The 18,841-nt window shown below is 41.3% G+C and overlaps 1 protein-coding gene across 1 annotated transcript; it reads left to right on the forward strand.

Moving 5' to 3' along the window:
- Positions 1-958: 958 nt before the first annotated feature.
- Positions 959-18,104, forward strand: ITIH4 (inter-alpha-trypsin inhibitor heavy chain 4). The gene is made up of 22 exons (XM_036390997.1): positions 959-1,033; positions 2,976-3,136; positions 3,543-3,647; positions 4,596-4,758; positions 4,858-4,968; positions 5,053-5,181; positions 6,049-6,165; positions 6,747-6,915; positions 7,869-7,985; positions 9,463-9,644; positions 10,052-10,234; positions 10,814-10,953; positions 11,571-11,719; positions 11,991-12,023; positions 12,411-12,458; positions 13,134-13,220; positions 13,511-13,549; positions 14,017-14,130; positions 14,769-14,943; positions 16,316-16,470; positions 17,206-17,308; positions 17,799-18,104. Exons 1-22 carry the CDS (start codon positions 959-961, stop codon positions 17,872-17,874), a joined length of 2,631 nt encoding a protein of 876 aa, XP_036246890.1. The 3' UTR covers positions 17,875-18,104.
- The last annotated feature ends 737 nt before the right edge of the window (positions 18,105-18,841 follow it).

Here is an 18,841-nt window from a genome sequence, read left to right on the forward strand (position 1 = left end):
TGGGCATTAGAAAACTGATGACAGATCCACTTAATTAAAGCTTTGGCGCTAGCAGCTCTTAGGCCGCTAAGTGTCTAATCCTGTGTATTTTAAGGGATTAAAGCATTACATGAGTTGTACAAGTTAATCAAATGTATTGCAGTTTAATTTTTTGTCTTTTAAAATATATATATTTACATGTCCTGCTATAAAGGATACAGTATTTGCAAGTAGTATAAACAGTCTGCCTGAAGGAGTTAAGTTTATTTTTTTAAAAGTCACTTAAGGCACAAGGCTTGTAAGACCAGGCTGTGCTTAGCACATTCTTTGTAGTGAACTTGTAGATGTCTGGTAAGTAATAAATTATTGAGCTCTGCTTTAGTGTCTCCTTGCAACTCCAAGGCCACTGGAAGCTTGCTCTCCACATGGAAACTTTGTAAAACAGGCATGAAGAAAACACAGATGCTTTAATTTCCACAGGATCTTTGTGTTAATTTATGTCAATGAATGGCATTACCTATCAAGGATCATGGCCAGTTGGGCAGGGAGGCACAAAGGTTGAGAAAGCCATTAGCTGCAATATCTCATGTGAATGCTGCCTGTCCTGGCAATCTCCAAGTCTCTGAAGTGCTTGTGATAATGTTAAAGGATGTGCCCTTTCAAATTATTACTGTGGAATATGGTAGAGACCAAGTCATCTGCCTGAGGGATTTCATGTGGCACAGTGCAATCTAATTTTTAAAAAAAGTATAGAAATTTCCTAATTTTCTGTGTTAGGAAACATTAAAATTCTAATGTTTAAGAGCAAAGATCTGTTGGAAAAATAAGCATTAACCAAGTCCAAGTTTTACCTGTGTTTAATGGGTAAATATTACATTTCTGTGTCTCTTCAAAGCCTACATGATATCCGCAGTACATGTTACTCATTAACTGATTAAGATAAATAGAGATTTCATTTGAAATTTTGGTTTTTTCCAAAATGGAGCAGAGGACATTGCTTGCATTGATGGTCTTTTCCTCACTCATAGTATTAGCAGAAACTAATGATCAGAAGGTATTTGCTCTATTTTTATTATCAATATCTCATTTGCTGATGTGGTCATATCGTGGTAACTGGCCAGGTAGTGCAGGTAACTCCTCTGGTAACCACCTCCCAGGGAGACTTGGGTGAATTGTGTTGAGATTTTGGAGCTTTGGGTCCTTTTAAGGTAACTTTGGTTGTTTGTTTGGGCTGTTATAGTACAAATGTAACAGGAGGCACTTGCAGATGTGTTTGATGATTCTCTTCCTTCGGAATGTAAGATATCAAATTTGGGAGATCAGTAATTCTGCTTTGTCTACTGGATGATGTTTGGATCTTGACACAGGACCAAACAAGCACTATGCAGTGCCAGGAGGTTTCTGAGAAGTGTTTAATAATAAATATGGAATGGAAAAGAGGGAAGTAGAAAGTTATTTGCACGTCTGGAGGAGCAAACTCTCTTTTGTACCATCACAGTGGTGACTGGTGGCATTGTAAAAACATCAATATTAGAGAGGAAGAGGAAGCTTTAAGTCAGAGGATTTCTCTGTCCATTGTGCCTATTCAGAAAAGAGTGAAGTGGAACTGAAATGCAGGCAGGTGTTGGGGGCAGAGCCAGGCCTGGTGGCCGCTTCAGGGGCAGCCGAGAGCTCTGCAGGGAGCCATGGAGAGTGGGTGTATGGGCCACTGTGGGTGTATGGGCCCACAGTGCCTCTGCCTCTGGGCACGTGCCTGGGGCTGGTCCTCTCTGCTTCTTTTACCTCTCTGCACAGCAAAGCTCCTCCCCGTGCTGCATCCTGCCGACCCCTGGTTTGTGCTGCCCACAGCCTAAAATGCTGCTGGGGCTGGAGCAGTGCAGGAGATGCAGGTCCTGCTCCCTGCAGCATCCCTCGGGCACGTGGCAGTGGAGTAGATTCTGCACTGGGTACATTTTGCACAGGACAAACCACAGCTTGGGGCTTGTGTTCCTTATGGAAAACCTCACCCTGAATGTGCCATGAGCAGGTTTGAGTATGGCAGGGCACCCAAGTTCTGAATTTCAGCCAGTGTCCTAATGGAGAAGAAGCCACTGCATGCTATTAATTGGCAAGAAAAGTACAGGAAATTAATTATCAAAATAGCTAAAGATCAATTAGCCATTCAAAAGACTTGGAGGTTGGAAAAGTAAAAACAGAAGTGCAATGATATTCTCTGTTGCTGAAGTTTTGTATTTTAATCAGCTGTTGGACTGTTGTGAGGCTGGTGATGCCCAGATCAGCCTTTCTTAGTGCCACTGCTGGAACATGGGTAGGACCTTTAGAGAAACATCCCAAGTGCAAAAGGAGATGTCCATGTAGGCAGGTGCTCCTGGCAGTTCTCAGTCCAGCCACCCTCTGGGGTGCTTCAGGCAGCTCTAGAATGGTGCCCTCCTCCTTTGACCATCAGGGGCCCTGGAAGAACCAGACCAGGAGAAACATGAGTGCTCAAAGGGGATCTCTGCTTGTGTAACCAGTGAGGGGTTGGGAGGGCCATGTGAGGTTTCAAGCCTGCTAAACATCCTGTGGGACACAAGATACCAAGGAAAACAGGAAGCAAAGTCAACAGCTGGGAGAGCAAATAAACAGTTGCACAAAAAACAGGGACCTTCCCTGGGTCAGGCTTAAAGAGGCTTCTGATCTCCCTGAGGAAAATCTTGGGCAATGCACTGGGGTGATGCAGCAGCAGCTTCACTGTACCCCAAGGAGAGAAAAAGGTTCAACAGAAGCTTCTGTGGAACAGCAAAATGCAGATGTAGCTGCAGGTTTTGCATGGGACAGTGGCTGTGGCTGCAGAGAAGGGAATGAGCAGACTGGTTCAGAGCAATCCCCTCCCCAGTTCCAGCCAGCTTTCTAACAGTTCATTTCTTCATCAGAATTTTCCAACAGCAACATCCAGGTAAGGATGGCCTGAGAGCAAAACCTGCGTGTTTCTGTCTCAGTCTGTTTATTTTTTTCAGCCTGCTGTTGAAATATACAGCCTCCACGTGGACTGCAAGGTCACATCACGATTTGCTCACACAGTCATCACCAGCAGAATTGTCAACCGAGCCAATGAGTCCCGAGAGGCCACCTTTGAAGTGGAGTTACCCAAGACAGCCTTCATCACCAACTTCTCCATGTAGGACCAGTCCTCACCTGCAGTGTAAAGGAGGCAGATCTGGGGGGGGCGGGGTTCATTTTCTGCTCAAAGAAGGAGCACAAAGAGGGTCCTCTGCAAAAGTACTCTGTGGGGCTAAGTAGAAAGCAGCCAAATAGAAAAGAGGTGCCCAGGGCCAGGCTGCCTGCTGCATAGGGGGGGTGATAGATGTGCTCAGTGGTGGTGTTTCTCCTGCTCCAGCCTCCTCAAGACTCTGCAAGGACAAGGGTTGTGTTGTGGTGGTGGCTCATGGCATCCTCCTGCGTGGGGAGGGATTTGGGAGCCAGCATCCCTTGCTCATGCCCAGAGAGCCACAAAAAACTCTGTTGAGTTTCTTTCCCCAGTGCATTGCTTCTAATATGAATTAATTTTCATGGAAACCAAACAGGTCCATCGATGGTGAAGTATACCCAGGAATAATAAAGGAGAAAGCTGCTGCTCAAAACGAGTATGACTCGGCAGTCTCACAAGGACAGAGCGCTGGCCTCGTTAAGTACGTTGCTGTTCTGAGTAAGGCTGCCCCAACACCCCTCCTTGGCTTCCTGTTTGGCTGGGGGCAGATTAAATCCTGGAGACAGCCACATCCCAGTGGGGTCAAATCAGTGAAAATCAGTCTTGGGTTCTTGGTGGAAGGGACAGTGTATCTTTGTGTGTGTGTGTATATATATACATATATATATATATATATTTTAACATATAAATTCACATATGTGTGATGTATAGGTGGGCCTGCAATGGGCTCCAGTAGGAAGCATCCCCATCCCTGTTTAGCAGTGCCTTAGGACTTGCTGTCATAGAATCACTGAATCACAGATCATGGAATGTTCTTGAAAGGGATCTACAAGGATCACAAAGTCCAATTCTCAAGTGAATGGTCACAGAGGGATTGAACCGACAGCCACGGTGTTGCCAGCACCATGTTCTGACCAATTGAGCTAATCTCAGGGTCAAAGGTCCTTAAAGATCATCTAGTTCCAAGCCCCCTGCCATGGGCAAGGACACCTTTCAGGTTGCTCAGAGTTCCATCCAGCCTTGGTCGCTGTCATTCAAGAGCACCTCGACACACTGGGATGATGCTCAGTGCTGAGTCTGCCTCCTTGCAAGCACAGAGGGCCATGGCATTTGAACAGATATCACAGTTTCAGGGTATATTTAATCTGTGCTTCACAGGTATTCACTCTGAGGCATCCAAGGGTTTCTGCTCCATTTCTCATCTTGCACCCATGACACATTAATGTAATGTACAATATGTGATGTGCATAATAGCACCTGCAATGTAAAAAACCCTCTCTATGATGAAAAATATTTACTGCTACTCTTTTTTTTTTATTTATCCCACGTGGCCCCTTGGAGGGGTCACAATAAATGTGTGCAAATTATTTTGCACACTTCACAAACTCCAGCCACCACAAGGAGGTAAATCACTGCTCTTTTCCCCCAGAATTACAGACAGAAAGCTGGAGCAGTTCCACGTGTCCGTCAGCATCGCGGCTGCCAGCAAAGTCACTTTTGAGCTGACCTACGAGGAGCTGCTGAAGCGGCAGCTGGGGAAGTATGAGCTGCTCATCAAGGTCCGGCCCAAGCAGCTCGTTAAGCACTTCCAGGTGAGCTGTCTTGGGGAGGGCTGGGCAGGGAGCAGTGCTGTGGGTTTTAGCACAGCCATGTTCCCTCCGAGACGCTGATGTTCACTTCTTTGCTGCCAGATCGATGTGCACATCTTCGAGCCCCAGGGCATTCACTTCTTGGAGACAGACAGCACATTCATGACAAACGAGTTAACTGAGGCACTCACCAAAGAGCAGAATGAAACCAAGGTAAAGCAGCAGCTGACAGAGGTTACTGCCAGTGGCAGCTCTAAGTTATATTGCTTTAGATATTTCCTTCTGATTGCTTTGCAGGCTCATATTTTATTTAAGCCAACTCTAGACCAACAGAAGAAAAATTCTGCACTTGATGAAACTCTTCTCAATGGTGATTTTGTTGTGCGTTATGATGTTAAGCGTGAAGCCACTGCAGGTGACATACAGGTAAAAAACGTATAAATGAAAATGCTTTTAGATCACAGATAAGTATGAATGTGAAGTGCAATCAGCAAAGCAGCAACATTTGCTTTGAAACACCAAGAATGACAGAAAAGGCTCTTCCCATTAATCCAGGGTCAGCAAGAACTGAGGGTGATTCTTGGTAATCCCCAGAGACATCCAGGTATATTGAAAAAAGATCACTATGAAAAAAAAAATCAGTCTTTCAAATTTTATTCAAATGCCCAATCTGTATTGGTATTTCATAGATTTTTTTTTACGGTCTTTTTAAATTATTATTTTGTTACCTCTAAAAGTGTATTTTTGGCCTCCTGTAAATGAAGTTTAGAGTAATGTGATTTATATAACTTCAAATGATGCTTGGTCTCTGTGGTTTTTGTGATAACTGAGGTGATAACTAAATACAGCAGGACCTTAACAAATATTTATGAACCGATGCCTATCCTAGGGAATAAAATAGAGTATTTTCCATATCATTTCACTAATGAAGTATACATGGGTGTGCTAAAAGGTGGCAGCCACAGTCATTCAGCAGAGATGTACTCATAGGTAATGATAAAGAGGTAATGTGATACACAGTGATAATATGCATATATCATACTTATGGCACTGAGATGTCTAATATATATGTATGCATGCATGCTGCTCTCTGGTAATTTTCTCTCTACAGACAATCTTGCTTCCAGCTAGGAAATACATTTTACTTTTTAAATTTAAATTCTTTTATTTGGGCTTATCGAGAGAGCAGAATGCTGAGCATGCTCCCCACTTCTTGCTGTGCCAGAATGTTAAGATTTATTCTTTATTTCTTCAGATGTACTTTTATGGGTGATTTCACATTCTGTATTTCAGATTGTCAATGGGTATTTTGTCCATTACTTTGCACCCCAAGAAATGCCAGTGTTTCCCAAAAATGTCATCTTTGTTATAGACCGAAGTGGCTCCATGACAGGCAGAAAAATTGAACAGGTAACTTCCCTCAAAGCATGACCTCTGTTAGCAGCAGGCACACACCCCCCAGGCTTCTGAGGAAGCAACTGGGAATTTTTCATTGGAAGCACACACTGGTTTTGTACACAGCAAAGGGTTCAGACTCATAGAAGTGCTTGAAAATACATATGCATAGATTGAAGTTATTAAGGAGTAACTCTTGTCTGACACAACTATTTTCATGGATATTAAACATTGAGGCAGAGAGAACTTACTGTATTTTTGCAGAATTTCTTGTGTTTGTATTTTTCTTTAATGAAGATTAGAGAGTTAATTTATCTGTTGTCTGTTTTATGTTTATTGATGACTGTGTATGTAGCTCTGTTTGAGAGCAGACAAGCCTCCTACAGCCCTGATAGGTTGGATTTTGTGTCTGTAGGTTAAGCGAATTGTCTGTTTCTGGTGGTCTCAACCTAAAACATTCCATTAGGGCTTAATGAAGGCATAGGGCTGCATCTGGAACAGAGCTGTAGAGAACTCTCTTATTACACTGTAATTTCAATCCCAGTTCTGGCAAAGAAGTGGAAATAATCAAAATCATTGTTTTCTCCTTGGAACAGACAAGGGATGCCCTGTTGAAGATTTTGCAGGACCTCCGCCAAGAAGATCATTTCAGCTTTATCACCTTCAACCACAAAGTGGTGGAGTGGAAGAGCTCTTTGCTGCCAGCCACTGAGGAGAACGTGGCCAGTGCTGCAGCCCTGGTGCAGACTCTCGCTGCCAGGGGAGGTACACGTGCTCGTAGCCACAAATATGAACCCAGTGGAATGAAGTGCTTAGAAAATAATTATTTTTATTAGTTATATAGTGCCCCAGAGCTACCACCAGTGCTTACAAAGCAGGTCAGTTTTTAAGACTTATAAGTGATGAGTGGGAAAGAAAGCCTGTGCGTGGTCAGACTGGTGACTACATTATGAGATAGATATAGTTATATAGTACATGAGAGATGCTTACAGCACATCTATGAACCAAAGCCACAAAGTTTTGTTTCCAGTTTTTATCACAGAGACAATTAGAAGATTCCTTGGTAGCACACTTTTTCTACAGAAAAATGGCAACTTACTCAACATTTGATAGCAATTTGCTGACTTTTTTTCCTATTTATATCAAGTGTCCCCTTGTAAAAAAAAAAAAAGAAAAAAAAACCATATCCAAGCCATGCCACATAAATAAAATAGGCCAAACAGACACGGCATTTCAGTTGCTGCAGCAGTCAGTGTGCTTGGTGTTATTATTTAGTTTTAAGCACAGCTCAAGGGCTCTATCTCCCTTTAATGTTACACTGTCAGTATGAGCAGAAGTTTCCTTTCTCTAGGCACTAACACCAATAAATCCACCCGTGCTCAGCTCTTTTCTCTGATTTCTTATAGAAGGCAGGGAAACTTTTCTTAAATATAGGTTAATAGATGACAGTATGTTTATTTAAGCATTTTTAATGGCTCTAGACATGTTTGTATTTCCCATGACACATGTGTGGAAAATCCTCCCAAGAGAATACTCCAGCACTGCTGTAGCAATATAACACCCAGTAATTAAGTCCAGTAGGCTAAGTTCCTAAATCCTCCTCTCTCAGAAGGATTAATTCCTGCAGAAAAGTCTGCAGGGCCCGGGCAGAGGAAGGGCAGCAATCCCTGCAGGTGATTGTGCTGTTGAGGTGAGCAATGCCTGCTCTCTCTTTGCAGGCACAGACATCAGTGGTGCCCTGCTGGCTGCCGTGGGCGTGCTGGACAAACACGAGGGGCTGCCAGAGCGCAGCGTCTCCATGATTATTTTGCTGACAGATGGCCAGCCCACTTCTGGTGAGTGAATGCCACGCCCGGTCCTCCCTCCTCTGGGGTTTTTATCTGGTACATTTGCATCCCAATATTGATAGACCTAGCCTGTGTTTTAGAAGAGCTTTGGAATACACAGGCCGAGCTACTGCTGGATCTGGAGAGGGGGATTATGAGAGGGTTCTGCTGAAGGCTGTAGGGAGTGATGGCACAGCCTGCCTGCCTGTGATTGCACATCCTTTAGCTGGGAATTGTTTTGCTCATACCATTAGCTTCCCAGTTTATAAACTCAAGGGAACTGGAGATACTCCAGGCACAGCTGAAACAGAAAAGTAAAATACCTAGCGACAAAATACAGACATTTTGCAGATACTGTGTACAGTCCTATTTGAGAGATATTGCTTGTGCTTCTTCACCCTCTGTGCCCCAAACTTAAGATATTTTCAAGATGCTTCTTGTTCTGCATTCTTTGCTATGTCTTAATTAGTGATCAGCTGTGACAGCACAAACCAAAGGATTGAGATTGAAATATCAGGTGAAATAAGCAACTCCCAGAGCAATGGCACAAACTCCCTTGTCTTGAATGGGGGTTTGTCTTAGTTTTGTGTGGCACCAGCATCACTCCAAGATCAGCAATAGTACTTCATCTGTAAGCCTATAATAAGATCATTCTCCCTTTTAGATTGTGTGAGCCATTCTGCTTTGGGGTTTCTTGATTTTGTTTGGGTTTTTTAGTAAAATTCAGCTCACAGTGCTGCCTCCCCAGCATAGCCACAGTGAGTCTCCAGTGCTCCCCACATCCAGCAGTTAGAAATGAGTCCAGGGTGGAGTGTCAGGCATTATTGCCTACACTGCCTTCCTTAGCAAAGCAGCTAAAAAGGAAAAATCTGAGCTGCTCCCATGGTATTGCTACAGGCAGTGACAGCTTCTGCCTGGAAATGCTGATGGAAAAGCTCTCACTACATGGCCGTCAGCAGCTCTTCAAATGGAGTAAGGTGATGGTGTGAAAATCTTTTCCTCTGTCACACAAAGGGGCTGGGAGAGAAGCATGGCCGAGTTCATTGGCAGTTTGTTGGAATTGCTCCATTAACCAATCCATTCTTCTCTCAATTGACACACATAATTTTTATGGATACTACTTGTCTTTTGAATGCTTGATGAAGTGTATCCATCCCTCATGTTGTTAACTTGTAGTGTGTGTCCTTTCTGTACTAAAATCGTCCTCTGGCCCTGTAATCCTATAAAATATTTTGCACTTGGCCATGACAACATCAGAAGAACCTAATAAAAGTCATTAAGGGGGGAGAATCATGTTCTGGCATTCCACATACAGAGTTGTGCTTTCATTTCCAATTTGATTACTAGCATTCTATCCCCTATTTTTTTAGTATTCTATTATGAATTATTTTAAAAAACTTCAGACAGTATTTTCCATTAACCTGCTGCAGTCTTTTTGCACTTCAAAAGACCCAAACCCACAATAGTGTTTTTGTTTCATTTACAGGTGAGAGAAATGTGGAAGTAATTCAAGAAAACGTTCAGAAAGCAATCAATGGGAAATATGCTCTTTTCTGCCTTGGCTTTGGGTTTGATGTCAGTTATAAATTCCTGGAGAAAATGGCCCTGAGCAATGGGGGAATAGCACGGCGTATCTATGAAAATGCTGATGCAGCCCTGCAGCTCCAGGTCAGGAGTAAGGAATGTGCCAGGAAAGCCATGCATCAGCCTCAGCTTATATCCAGTTCTAGCAGCAAAATCACAGATTTTCTGAGATGAAAAGTTGGGGTTGAGTTTACCTGTTACTTTAGCCGAGGGAGGAAGGCAATTTTGGGGTATCTGAGGGTTTGTACCCTCCATGTTATCCATGACTCGAAGTTTTCAAATCAGCCACATTAAGACAAACTGGAAAATTCACACGTTTCTCTACTGTAAAAAGAGAAATTGTCCAGGGGAAGTGGACAATTTCTGAATTTGCAGTAGTCTTGCACTGCTAAAGAAAAAGCTTTTTAAGGGGGCTTTAGACATTCAACATATTGTTTTGCACAATTTTGCTGTCATTTGTGTGTGTTCTCTGTCTTACTGCTCTTCTTTAGGACTTTTATCAAGAAGTGGCTACCCCAATATTAATGCAAATTGAAATGCAGTATCCAGAAAATTCCATTGAAGGATTAACCAAGAACAATTTCAAGCTGTTTTTTGAAGGATCTGAAATTATAGTGTCTGGAAAAATTAGCAATGAGCTGGATCTTTTGCCAGTGGAAATTAAAGCTCAGTCAGTAAGTGTTTAGTTTACTAATTGTGAAACACATCTCTCCCTTCTGTCTTTTGTGGCACAATAGGAGGCTTCAAGAAGTGTTTTGTGTTCAGTATATGTTTGTTACATTTGGGCTCTCAGCTGTTTTCTCATTGTTTGATCTCTCAGATAATTTGTTAAAATTACTCTCTCTTGAATTTGCTACAAAAGAAAAACCTTGAAGAATATCCACAAATAAGTAAACAGAAAATTTAATTCAGTTTTGCTAATTATTTAACAAAATTCAAGTATTTTAGCCTTTTAAGCACTTTTAGGTTTCTATTGTTACAATGAAGTAGGAAATCTCAATTATTCATCTCAAAAATGCTGAAATAGAATTTAATTAACTCCTTTTTTCATCATTGTTTCAAGTGCAGAAATACAGATCTAAAATACATGCTTTTTAGATACTTTGGGGATGCATTTTCCAATGGGAAAGAACAAAATTGAAGGACAGCTGGTACTGAAAGATATTAAGTCTCACAATGTGACTATAAATGAAGCTTATAGAGCTGAAGTTTATGGAGCTGTTCTTTTGATGGTCAGTTTTCTCCCACTTCAGCACACAAGTAACTTGACTCTCAAGGAAGAAGCAAATGTCAAAGAGAAGGAGCAAGTATTCCAAAATCAAAGATACATCTTTGGGAATTTCATAGAGAGACTGTGGGCTTACTTGACCATTCAGCAGCTTCTGGAAAAAGCGTAAGAGATTTTAATGCCTCACATAACAAACTTCTAACTTCTCAAAACACAAATTCCTTATTCACAAATTATATGATCAGAAAATACAAAGAAACAGAAATATTTTTCCAGACGGTACCATAAACATAAGATACTGGGAGAATACTACATTACTGTATGATGAACATGGAGTGCCTTTCAGTTTATGGTAGCACTACAACATTCAATTTCATATATATATGAACACATAATGTAACACATTCTACATGAAATTACTATGAAATATATTTCAATTGTATGGGCTGTGTTCAGCTGTTCTTGTACACCCTGAAATATTGTCTGCAGATAAGGAAATGGCAATAGTTAGGGAATAGAAAAATATGGATGTCCATAAGATACTTCATAGACCATGTATCTATTACATCCATGTATTTAAACCATACATAGTCTCCAGTGTTGCAAAGAATGAAGCATTTCCATAATTTCAGGCACATGAAGAGCTGAGTTATCCCCATAAGACTACTGACCCTACAGTAATAAATATCTATGGAGACACAGCTAATACATAAAGGAATCTGAAGACAATTTGTTCATAGCAAAAAAAGACATTTTTGCTACATCATTAACACAGACTTTAGTATTTCAGCTCAAGAAGAGGACCAGAAGGCCCTGGAGGCCCAAGCCTTGGATCTGTCCCTGCGGTACAGCTTTGTCACACCACTCACTTCCATGGTGGTCACCAAACCCCAGCAGCAGGAGGAGCTGGCAAACAAACCCACCGAGGCTGGTAAAAACAGCCCCCTGAAATGACAGTCACTACAGTTGAAATGGAAAACAGTTTGTTTAAATATTAACTAAAGGTAGTCTAATAGCTGTTACTATGAATGCAGGGAGGAAAGAATGGCCTCAGTCAGAGTTTTGCAAGTGCTTTATATACTCATCCTTTAGCCCTAAAAACATCATCAGCTGAAGCCCTTGCCCCAGTTTGTTGGTTCACATGGGTAAAGTAATTCAGTGTTTACTGTATGACACTCATCTGTCCCTCTTTTACTTCACAGACAATGAGAAGCCCAGCAATATTCCAGCAGGAGGTAAATGTTTTCTTCTTTTCCAGTAGCATATTTTCATAGTCTCTAACAAAAAAAAAAAACAAAAAAACCAAAACTAAAAAAATCAAACCAAAACAAACAAAAAACAAAAACAAACAAACAAAAACAAAATAACAAGAGCAAACAAAAGAGTTCATGGTGGTTGTTCTGTAGAGGGAAGTATCTGAGATTTGAAAAAATGTGTGAAGTAAATTATAAGCAATGCTTGCTACAGTCTGTGCAGGTTTTAGGTGGATAACAGGGACAAAGGGAGAAAATCTTCCATTCAGAAAGTCTCAAAGGTCAAAATTATCTATGCTCTTGAGGAAAGTAGTTTTTCAAATCAATAGTGTTAATGATGCTTTCTGCTTCTTCCTACCACGTGTGAAGCATCTTCCCAAAGACTCCACTCAAGAATGCCTTGGGAGGACGATTCAGGTATGTTTTTCCTCTCTGGAAACTGCAATTATTTGAATAATAATTTTATAGGTGGAGAACCTTGGTTTGGCTCTAGTTCTTTCACAGAAATGTATCAAGAGAATCACAATGCTGCCCTGTTTCTAGAAGTTGCCTCTTTCAAAGTGCTGCTGGAGCGTTCAACAGCAGACCACTCCTCTAAGGGATGTAATGCAGTCATGAATAAAACACAGATATTCTTTTTTTTTCTCTCCAGTTGCTATTGGACTGAGGGGTGGGCGACCTGCTGGTAAGTACCCCTCCTCTGTTTCTCCTCAGAATAATTCTATAAAGTTCATTTCATATGCAGGGTCATATCAACCTTATTTTATATAAATGCATTTGGATTGGAGATGCCCACTTTGATGTACAATTTAGTTTTTATTATATGTGTTTCAGTCCACAGATATTTTATAACGAACTATAAACTTTTGAAAACAATCTTGGTCCCTTTTCAGGAATATAAAAAAAAAATGTACCTCCTGAAAATAAATGTGAAAGATATGGAAAAGCATGCATTAGTAAGCTGAAAGAAATGGATCTAAGAACAAAATAATTCACCAGTCCTAAGGTATCCAGAAAAGTCAGTGGACAGCAAGCAGGACAGATTCCCTCTTTCAAAGTGTTGGGAGTAAGGTGCAAGGCATAAACCCAAAGCAACAAAACATTGGGAAAACCCTTTTCTTTCAGATAGACGGCGCTCTGAGCTCCAAACTGTCAGCAACAGGAAGATGTTTTCAACAGGTAGCTGCTCACAGTGGGGTCAGAGGGGCTGGGCTGGGTGTGCTGCATTCTACACAGCCCAGCGACCCTTGAAAACACAGCTCTAAACCCTCCTACAGCTCCAGCTGAGCACAGGCCCCTCCCTGTGCTCTTTTCCCCCATTGGGACAGCTCGTCTCAGGCAAAGCTCTCCACAGTTGTCAGTGAAGAGCTCTGTTAAAAAGGTTTCTGTACAGCATTTGTTCTGGTTCATCAGCTGACTTACAGAAAAACGTTTCATTAAACTCTTCTTATTAATTTTGACTGTTTCAGTTTCCAGGTTCAGAGATGCCAAAAGACCACAACCTATTGGTAAGTGACACATATCCTATACCCATTTCAATTTCTAATGTAACTGTAATGTACACTTCTTCATGCAACAGTGCTTTTTCTTACTGCATCAACTCTGTGAAAAGCTTTTACCACTTCTTGCAAACCTTGGCTAGTTCTTTCCATTTAAGTAGAAAGTATTCCTGTATTCCATGAGAAGACCTCTCTGGCTCAAGGACATAAGAAATGCAGTACAACAAATTTTCAGCCTGAGCATTTTTTAGGGCTCCTTGTCCTCAGTAAACTCCATATTTAAAATCTGTTGGTTTCATTCATATCAAGGTGCTGTGTCTGTGTTTTTCAACAATATTACTTTTTTTTTAATCATTCTATCTTTAAAAGCTATGACTACTGTTTTAGGCATAAATCTATAAATTATTTCTCCTGTACCTATTCAGCATAGAGACTAGATTTTTATTGTTGCTGATATTTTTCTTCTTTCTTTTCAGCCAATGAACATGCAGAACTTCTATTTCAATTACCCAGACAAAATGAAAGAATCTGCTTAAATATTGATCAGAGAGCACAAACCTCTGTCCACCTTCTGTCAGATCCAGAGCAAGGTGAGTGAGCCATGTTACCCCAATGCCAAGGCAAGGAGAGTCACTGGGTCTGTGAGTGCAGTTGGTATTTTTGGAAATAACCCCCTCTCATGAAGAGCCATCTCACACCTGCGGCTTTGCACTGACCAGAGAGGCTGTGGTAAATTCTGCCTTTCTGTTAGGCAATATTAATGGTGCAATAGCTGGGGGCACTTCTCACAGGTCTGGCTGAGGATCCCCTTCTCCTCCTGGTGTCACATCCTCCTTGGTCCTTAGGGTGTTCTCCTATGCAGCCCTTGGGGCTTTGGAGAATGCAGAGACCTTAAACCTTATGGTCCCTGTGTGCCAACAGAAAGGTGCATGCTCTGGATGCACAGCAGATTTTCTGTGGTCCTGCCCTTGAGGAGCCATGGCCCAGGCACCAGGCACCTGCTCTGATTATGGAACAGAGACATCTGTGTGCAGGAGGTGGAAGCATGGGGTTAGACCAGCTCTAGTGACCCCACCACAGACTTGGGGCATGTGGAGCTGCAAGCCAGAAGTGCCCCACAAAACTAGATTTGAGACCCTGGAGTCGTTTCAGTAACAAAACTTGGAGCAGGTTTATTAAGATCACTTGTACCTTAAGAGAAGAATCATCTGACAAATTTGTATTAAAGGACTCACTGTGACGGGGAAACTTGGAGATGGAAAAAATCACTTTGTGCAGTTTGATATTAACTATGTGAATCCCCCTGTGCAAATCCATGTCTACACTCATGCAATCCTTGTAAGCCACAATAACAAGAACAATTGGCTGTCATGGACAACGTCAACTTCCTCCACCATCCAGGGGTAAGAAACATCTCCCTGTCTTTTCCTAAACTTGAAAATGTGTCAGATCTTTGTTTATTCAGGCCTCTACTTTCCTATTTACCTGAAGTAGGTGCTTCCAAATGTCCTTCTCCAGCAAGTATATCAGTGTGAGTAGCAGCAGGGTATCTTCATAATCCCCCATTTCAAATTTGGAGAAGAAAAGAAGTTTAATTTTAATTCTCCATGCCTGTGTAAAGAGAACCAGAACAACTGCACCATCAGCCTGCTGTTCATGTATTTATGTTCCAATGGAAAGGAGCCATGCAGAGCAGCCTGGTGCCACCAGCAGCCACTTAGTGCTCCTCCAGGGCAGAGCAAGCACTGCCAGTGATGGCTTTGACATTTACTGTCCCTTTTATACAGCACTTGGCTCCACACAGGCTGGGGTTTTCTTTCTCCTCAGTTTTAGCAATAACTCCCATCTGGGAAGCTGACATTTTTTTATGGGCAGGCATAAAGTGTTGGAATAGCTGTCTGTATTAAATGTCCACTGTAGGAGAAGGGATACTTTAAAAGCAGACTTCATTTGTTGGAGTAATTAGAGCAGGACCCTTCAGTACCCCACGAGCTGAGTGGAGCTGGTTCCCCCAGCCTTTTCATATTGCTGGAACAAGTCTCCACAAGGATCCCCTGCTGGCCTGGGGCAGACAGGACACACATTGCTGCTCCCACACACACAGTTCTAGACAATAACAACTCCTACAACAACTGCTTTCAATTATTCTTGCAGTCCAACAGAGCCAAGAGCTGGCTGGATTTATGTCCCAGTATAATTTGCCAAGCAGAATGATCCTTCTGCTTCAATCCAGCACCCGAGCCTTTGCATCAGCACTTTGGGGGTGGCTTTGTTAATCCTGTCTGCAGGGAGCAAAATGACAGTGACATTTGTGTTCTCCAAGACCACCTGGGATCACAATAATATGAATGGGTCAGAAGAAAGGCAAGATCTGAAAAACTTGTGAAATATCCAAGAAAAAAAAAAATTTGACCTGTTCATTAAAAAAAAAAAAGATTGAATTATATTATTAGTCTACCTTTTTTCTCATTAAAATGGTGAGAAATTTTTTTTCCCATCCAAGCATTTCTTTTCATTGTGGATAATAAGGTGTATTCATCAGCAAAAAATTGTCCCCTGGTATATTTGCAAGACCCGTTGTGAAGCATGGAGAGAAAAGATATTCTACTCAATATTTTCCAGCTTAAAGATAACTACAAACAGAGCAGGAAAAATGCAATTGCAAAGAGACAAAAGGCAAAAAATTAAATTATTTTGATAATTAATGTCAGTTACTTAAATATATATTCTTTCTTCACATTCTTCTTGGAAATAATTTCCTAATTTACTTCCTAGGCTGACAGTGTCAGTTGAAAAGGAAAAGAGTGTTACAGCATCACTGCCTGATACGGTCACAGTAAAAATTTCCTTGGTCAGGTTTCCAGAAGATTTCCTTGGGCTCTATTTCTTGAACACCGACCGTTTTTCGGACAAAGTCACTGGAGTTCTGGGTGTGTATCAGCATGGATGTGTGCAGCAAAGAATGCTCTTGTAACTCAGCTCCTGAAATGAGACTGTAGTCAGGGAGTTCTTGAGAAACTTTGCATTTAATTTATTCCTTTTGGACATTTAACTTTTACTGCCCAGCAATCCCAAAAAGGGGAGGTCTCACCCTAGAAACATAATGCATAACATAATGCTTTTCCACTCACCCTAAGTAGCCCATTATGGTTTTATAAAATGTTAAAATAAGACAGAAATAATAGTTGGGCTTAACCTCAACAGTGCTGTGGAATGACATGACTGATGCAGAAAATCCATTTGATGTCAAATAACAGACTATAAATAATGGACATAAAATTGTAAACAATCACGGTTAGGAAATGAAAGCCAGCTGCTCCTGAACATCTTGGCTCCAAAAATCCTGGTGGGACCTAAGTTGAAGTTGTTTTGGAAACTTTGCAAAAAGAGGCTCTGTATTCCAAAAACCACAAGGAAGAAATAATTGTGAAAAATCATCAGAGAAAGGCTGAGCCTTCCCATGGAGAGTGTTAGGGATAACAAGAGATCACAGATGAAACAGAGGAATTTTCTAATCTTACTAATGGAGTATCCAAACTGGATCTTTGATTTGTTTTCTGAGATGAAGAGCTGCTCTCCTGGTGTTAGAACTGCCATTTGGCTTAAACAAACAGCAACACTCAGCTGGTTTGTAATTTTTAATAATTTCTGTGTCTGTTGCTTAGGTCAATTTTATTCAAAAGCACAATTTAGGAGTAACTCCAACAATGATCAGAGAGCTGTGGAAAGACTCCTGAGAGTGTCTGGATCTGAGCACAAAGTTTCCAGGTACCAGATATGGAGGGAGGGGAGGGGGTGTGCTTTGAGATGTATTTTATCAGCAAATACCAGAGATCTAAAGAAATGAAACTGAGGGAGTGTTTGTAAGAACACACCTCTTTCATGTAAATAACTTGCATTTTAATTTTTTCCTAAAAGCTTGCATTTGTTGTTTAAGTGATGCTACAGGGCTCCAGGCTCCTATTTCATTTGGGGAAATAATTACACCCTGGGGGTACAGCTTGCATTGTTAGCCTGGAAAGGGAGGGTGTTCCCTCATCTGGATTTACCAGGAGGAAAATTTTCTATCCTTCAACTGCTTTTAGCACACATCTGTGATGGGGAAAAATCACTGTGAGTGTGCAGGTCCTGGGAGTGCTGAGGTGCAACTGTGCCCACCCAGACCTCTGACTCCTGGTACCATCTGCACATCAGGGCAATTCTGACCCTGCCCCTTGATTGTGTTATCACATCTTCTCTTGTTTTGATTTCATTTCAGGTTGTACAAGAAAGATTACAGGCTTGAGTCAGCCAGTGAACCTGTTTCCTGCTGGTCAATAGAGCTAACTCCCTAGGAAAAAAATCTTTGAAGGAAATTATGGAAATGAAGCTCTTCCAAGTATTTTTGGTACTTTCATCAAGAAAACTACAGTTAAAGCCTTACTGTTGCTCTATATATGTGTCACAGATATTTTATCTTGAAATAATTATACTTTTAAGATATAACGGTCCTTGCTTGTTTGCTATTTGAAAATGGTTTCTAATCTGCCATGTGGTTTTGTTGTTGAAGATTTATGTGAATGAACTAAATAAAATTGACATTATCAGTTCACAGTTTGATATGGACACATGGACTTATGTTTCCAAAGAGAAATCAGTAGTGGCATCATCCAAGCCAAGAAATGTGTCATGCAAACAGTAATAGATCTCTAAGACTTTATCCAGTTGTAGATGGTGGTGTTCTTGAGCCATGCATTTTGTGAAAACACCATGAAGTTTGAGGCAGTATTTGTTTACCATGTCTCTCATTTTCTATTTTATTGCTGTATCAGGGCTCTCTCGGAGGTTGTTCTGTGAGACCATTCAAAGCTCATTAAATCAGCAGAGAAGGGGGCGATGCAAACCCACACCAGCTGTGCTCTGGTTCATTGTTGCAAAAGTCTCTGAGGCTCCCTTTTGGAAACATCTGCAGAGCAGCCATTGGCTGATTGCAAAACCTCTGGTTGCAAAACATTGCATTTCAACCCCAAAAGTTAGCAGCTTTTTTGGCTCCATTTCATACATTTTGCAAACATTGGAAGATGTTTTACAAATAATGAACATCTCAAGCCCAACCTGCTGTGCACGGAGGTAACACTGCAGAGTAAACACACACACAGAAGCCCCTGCCCATGAAAGCCAAGCTGTAGTTTCAGTCTTCTGCTTTTTGTAAGTTTTAATTCCAAAATTATTTTGGTTTAGAATTTCAGTTCCTTTGTATCTTTGAACCTATAAATATGCCAGCATTATAGGCAGTTTAACAGAAGTTTCTTTCTATCATGA

This window comes from Molothrus ater, chromosome 11, assembly GCF_012460135.2.
Source record: "Molothrus ater isolate BHLD 08-10-18 breed brown headed cowbird chromosome 11, BPBGC_Mater_1.1, whole genome shotgun sequence".
Taxonomy (NCBI): domain Eukaryota; kingdom Metazoa; phylum Chordata; class Aves; order Passeriformes; family Icteridae; genus Molothrus; species Molothrus ater.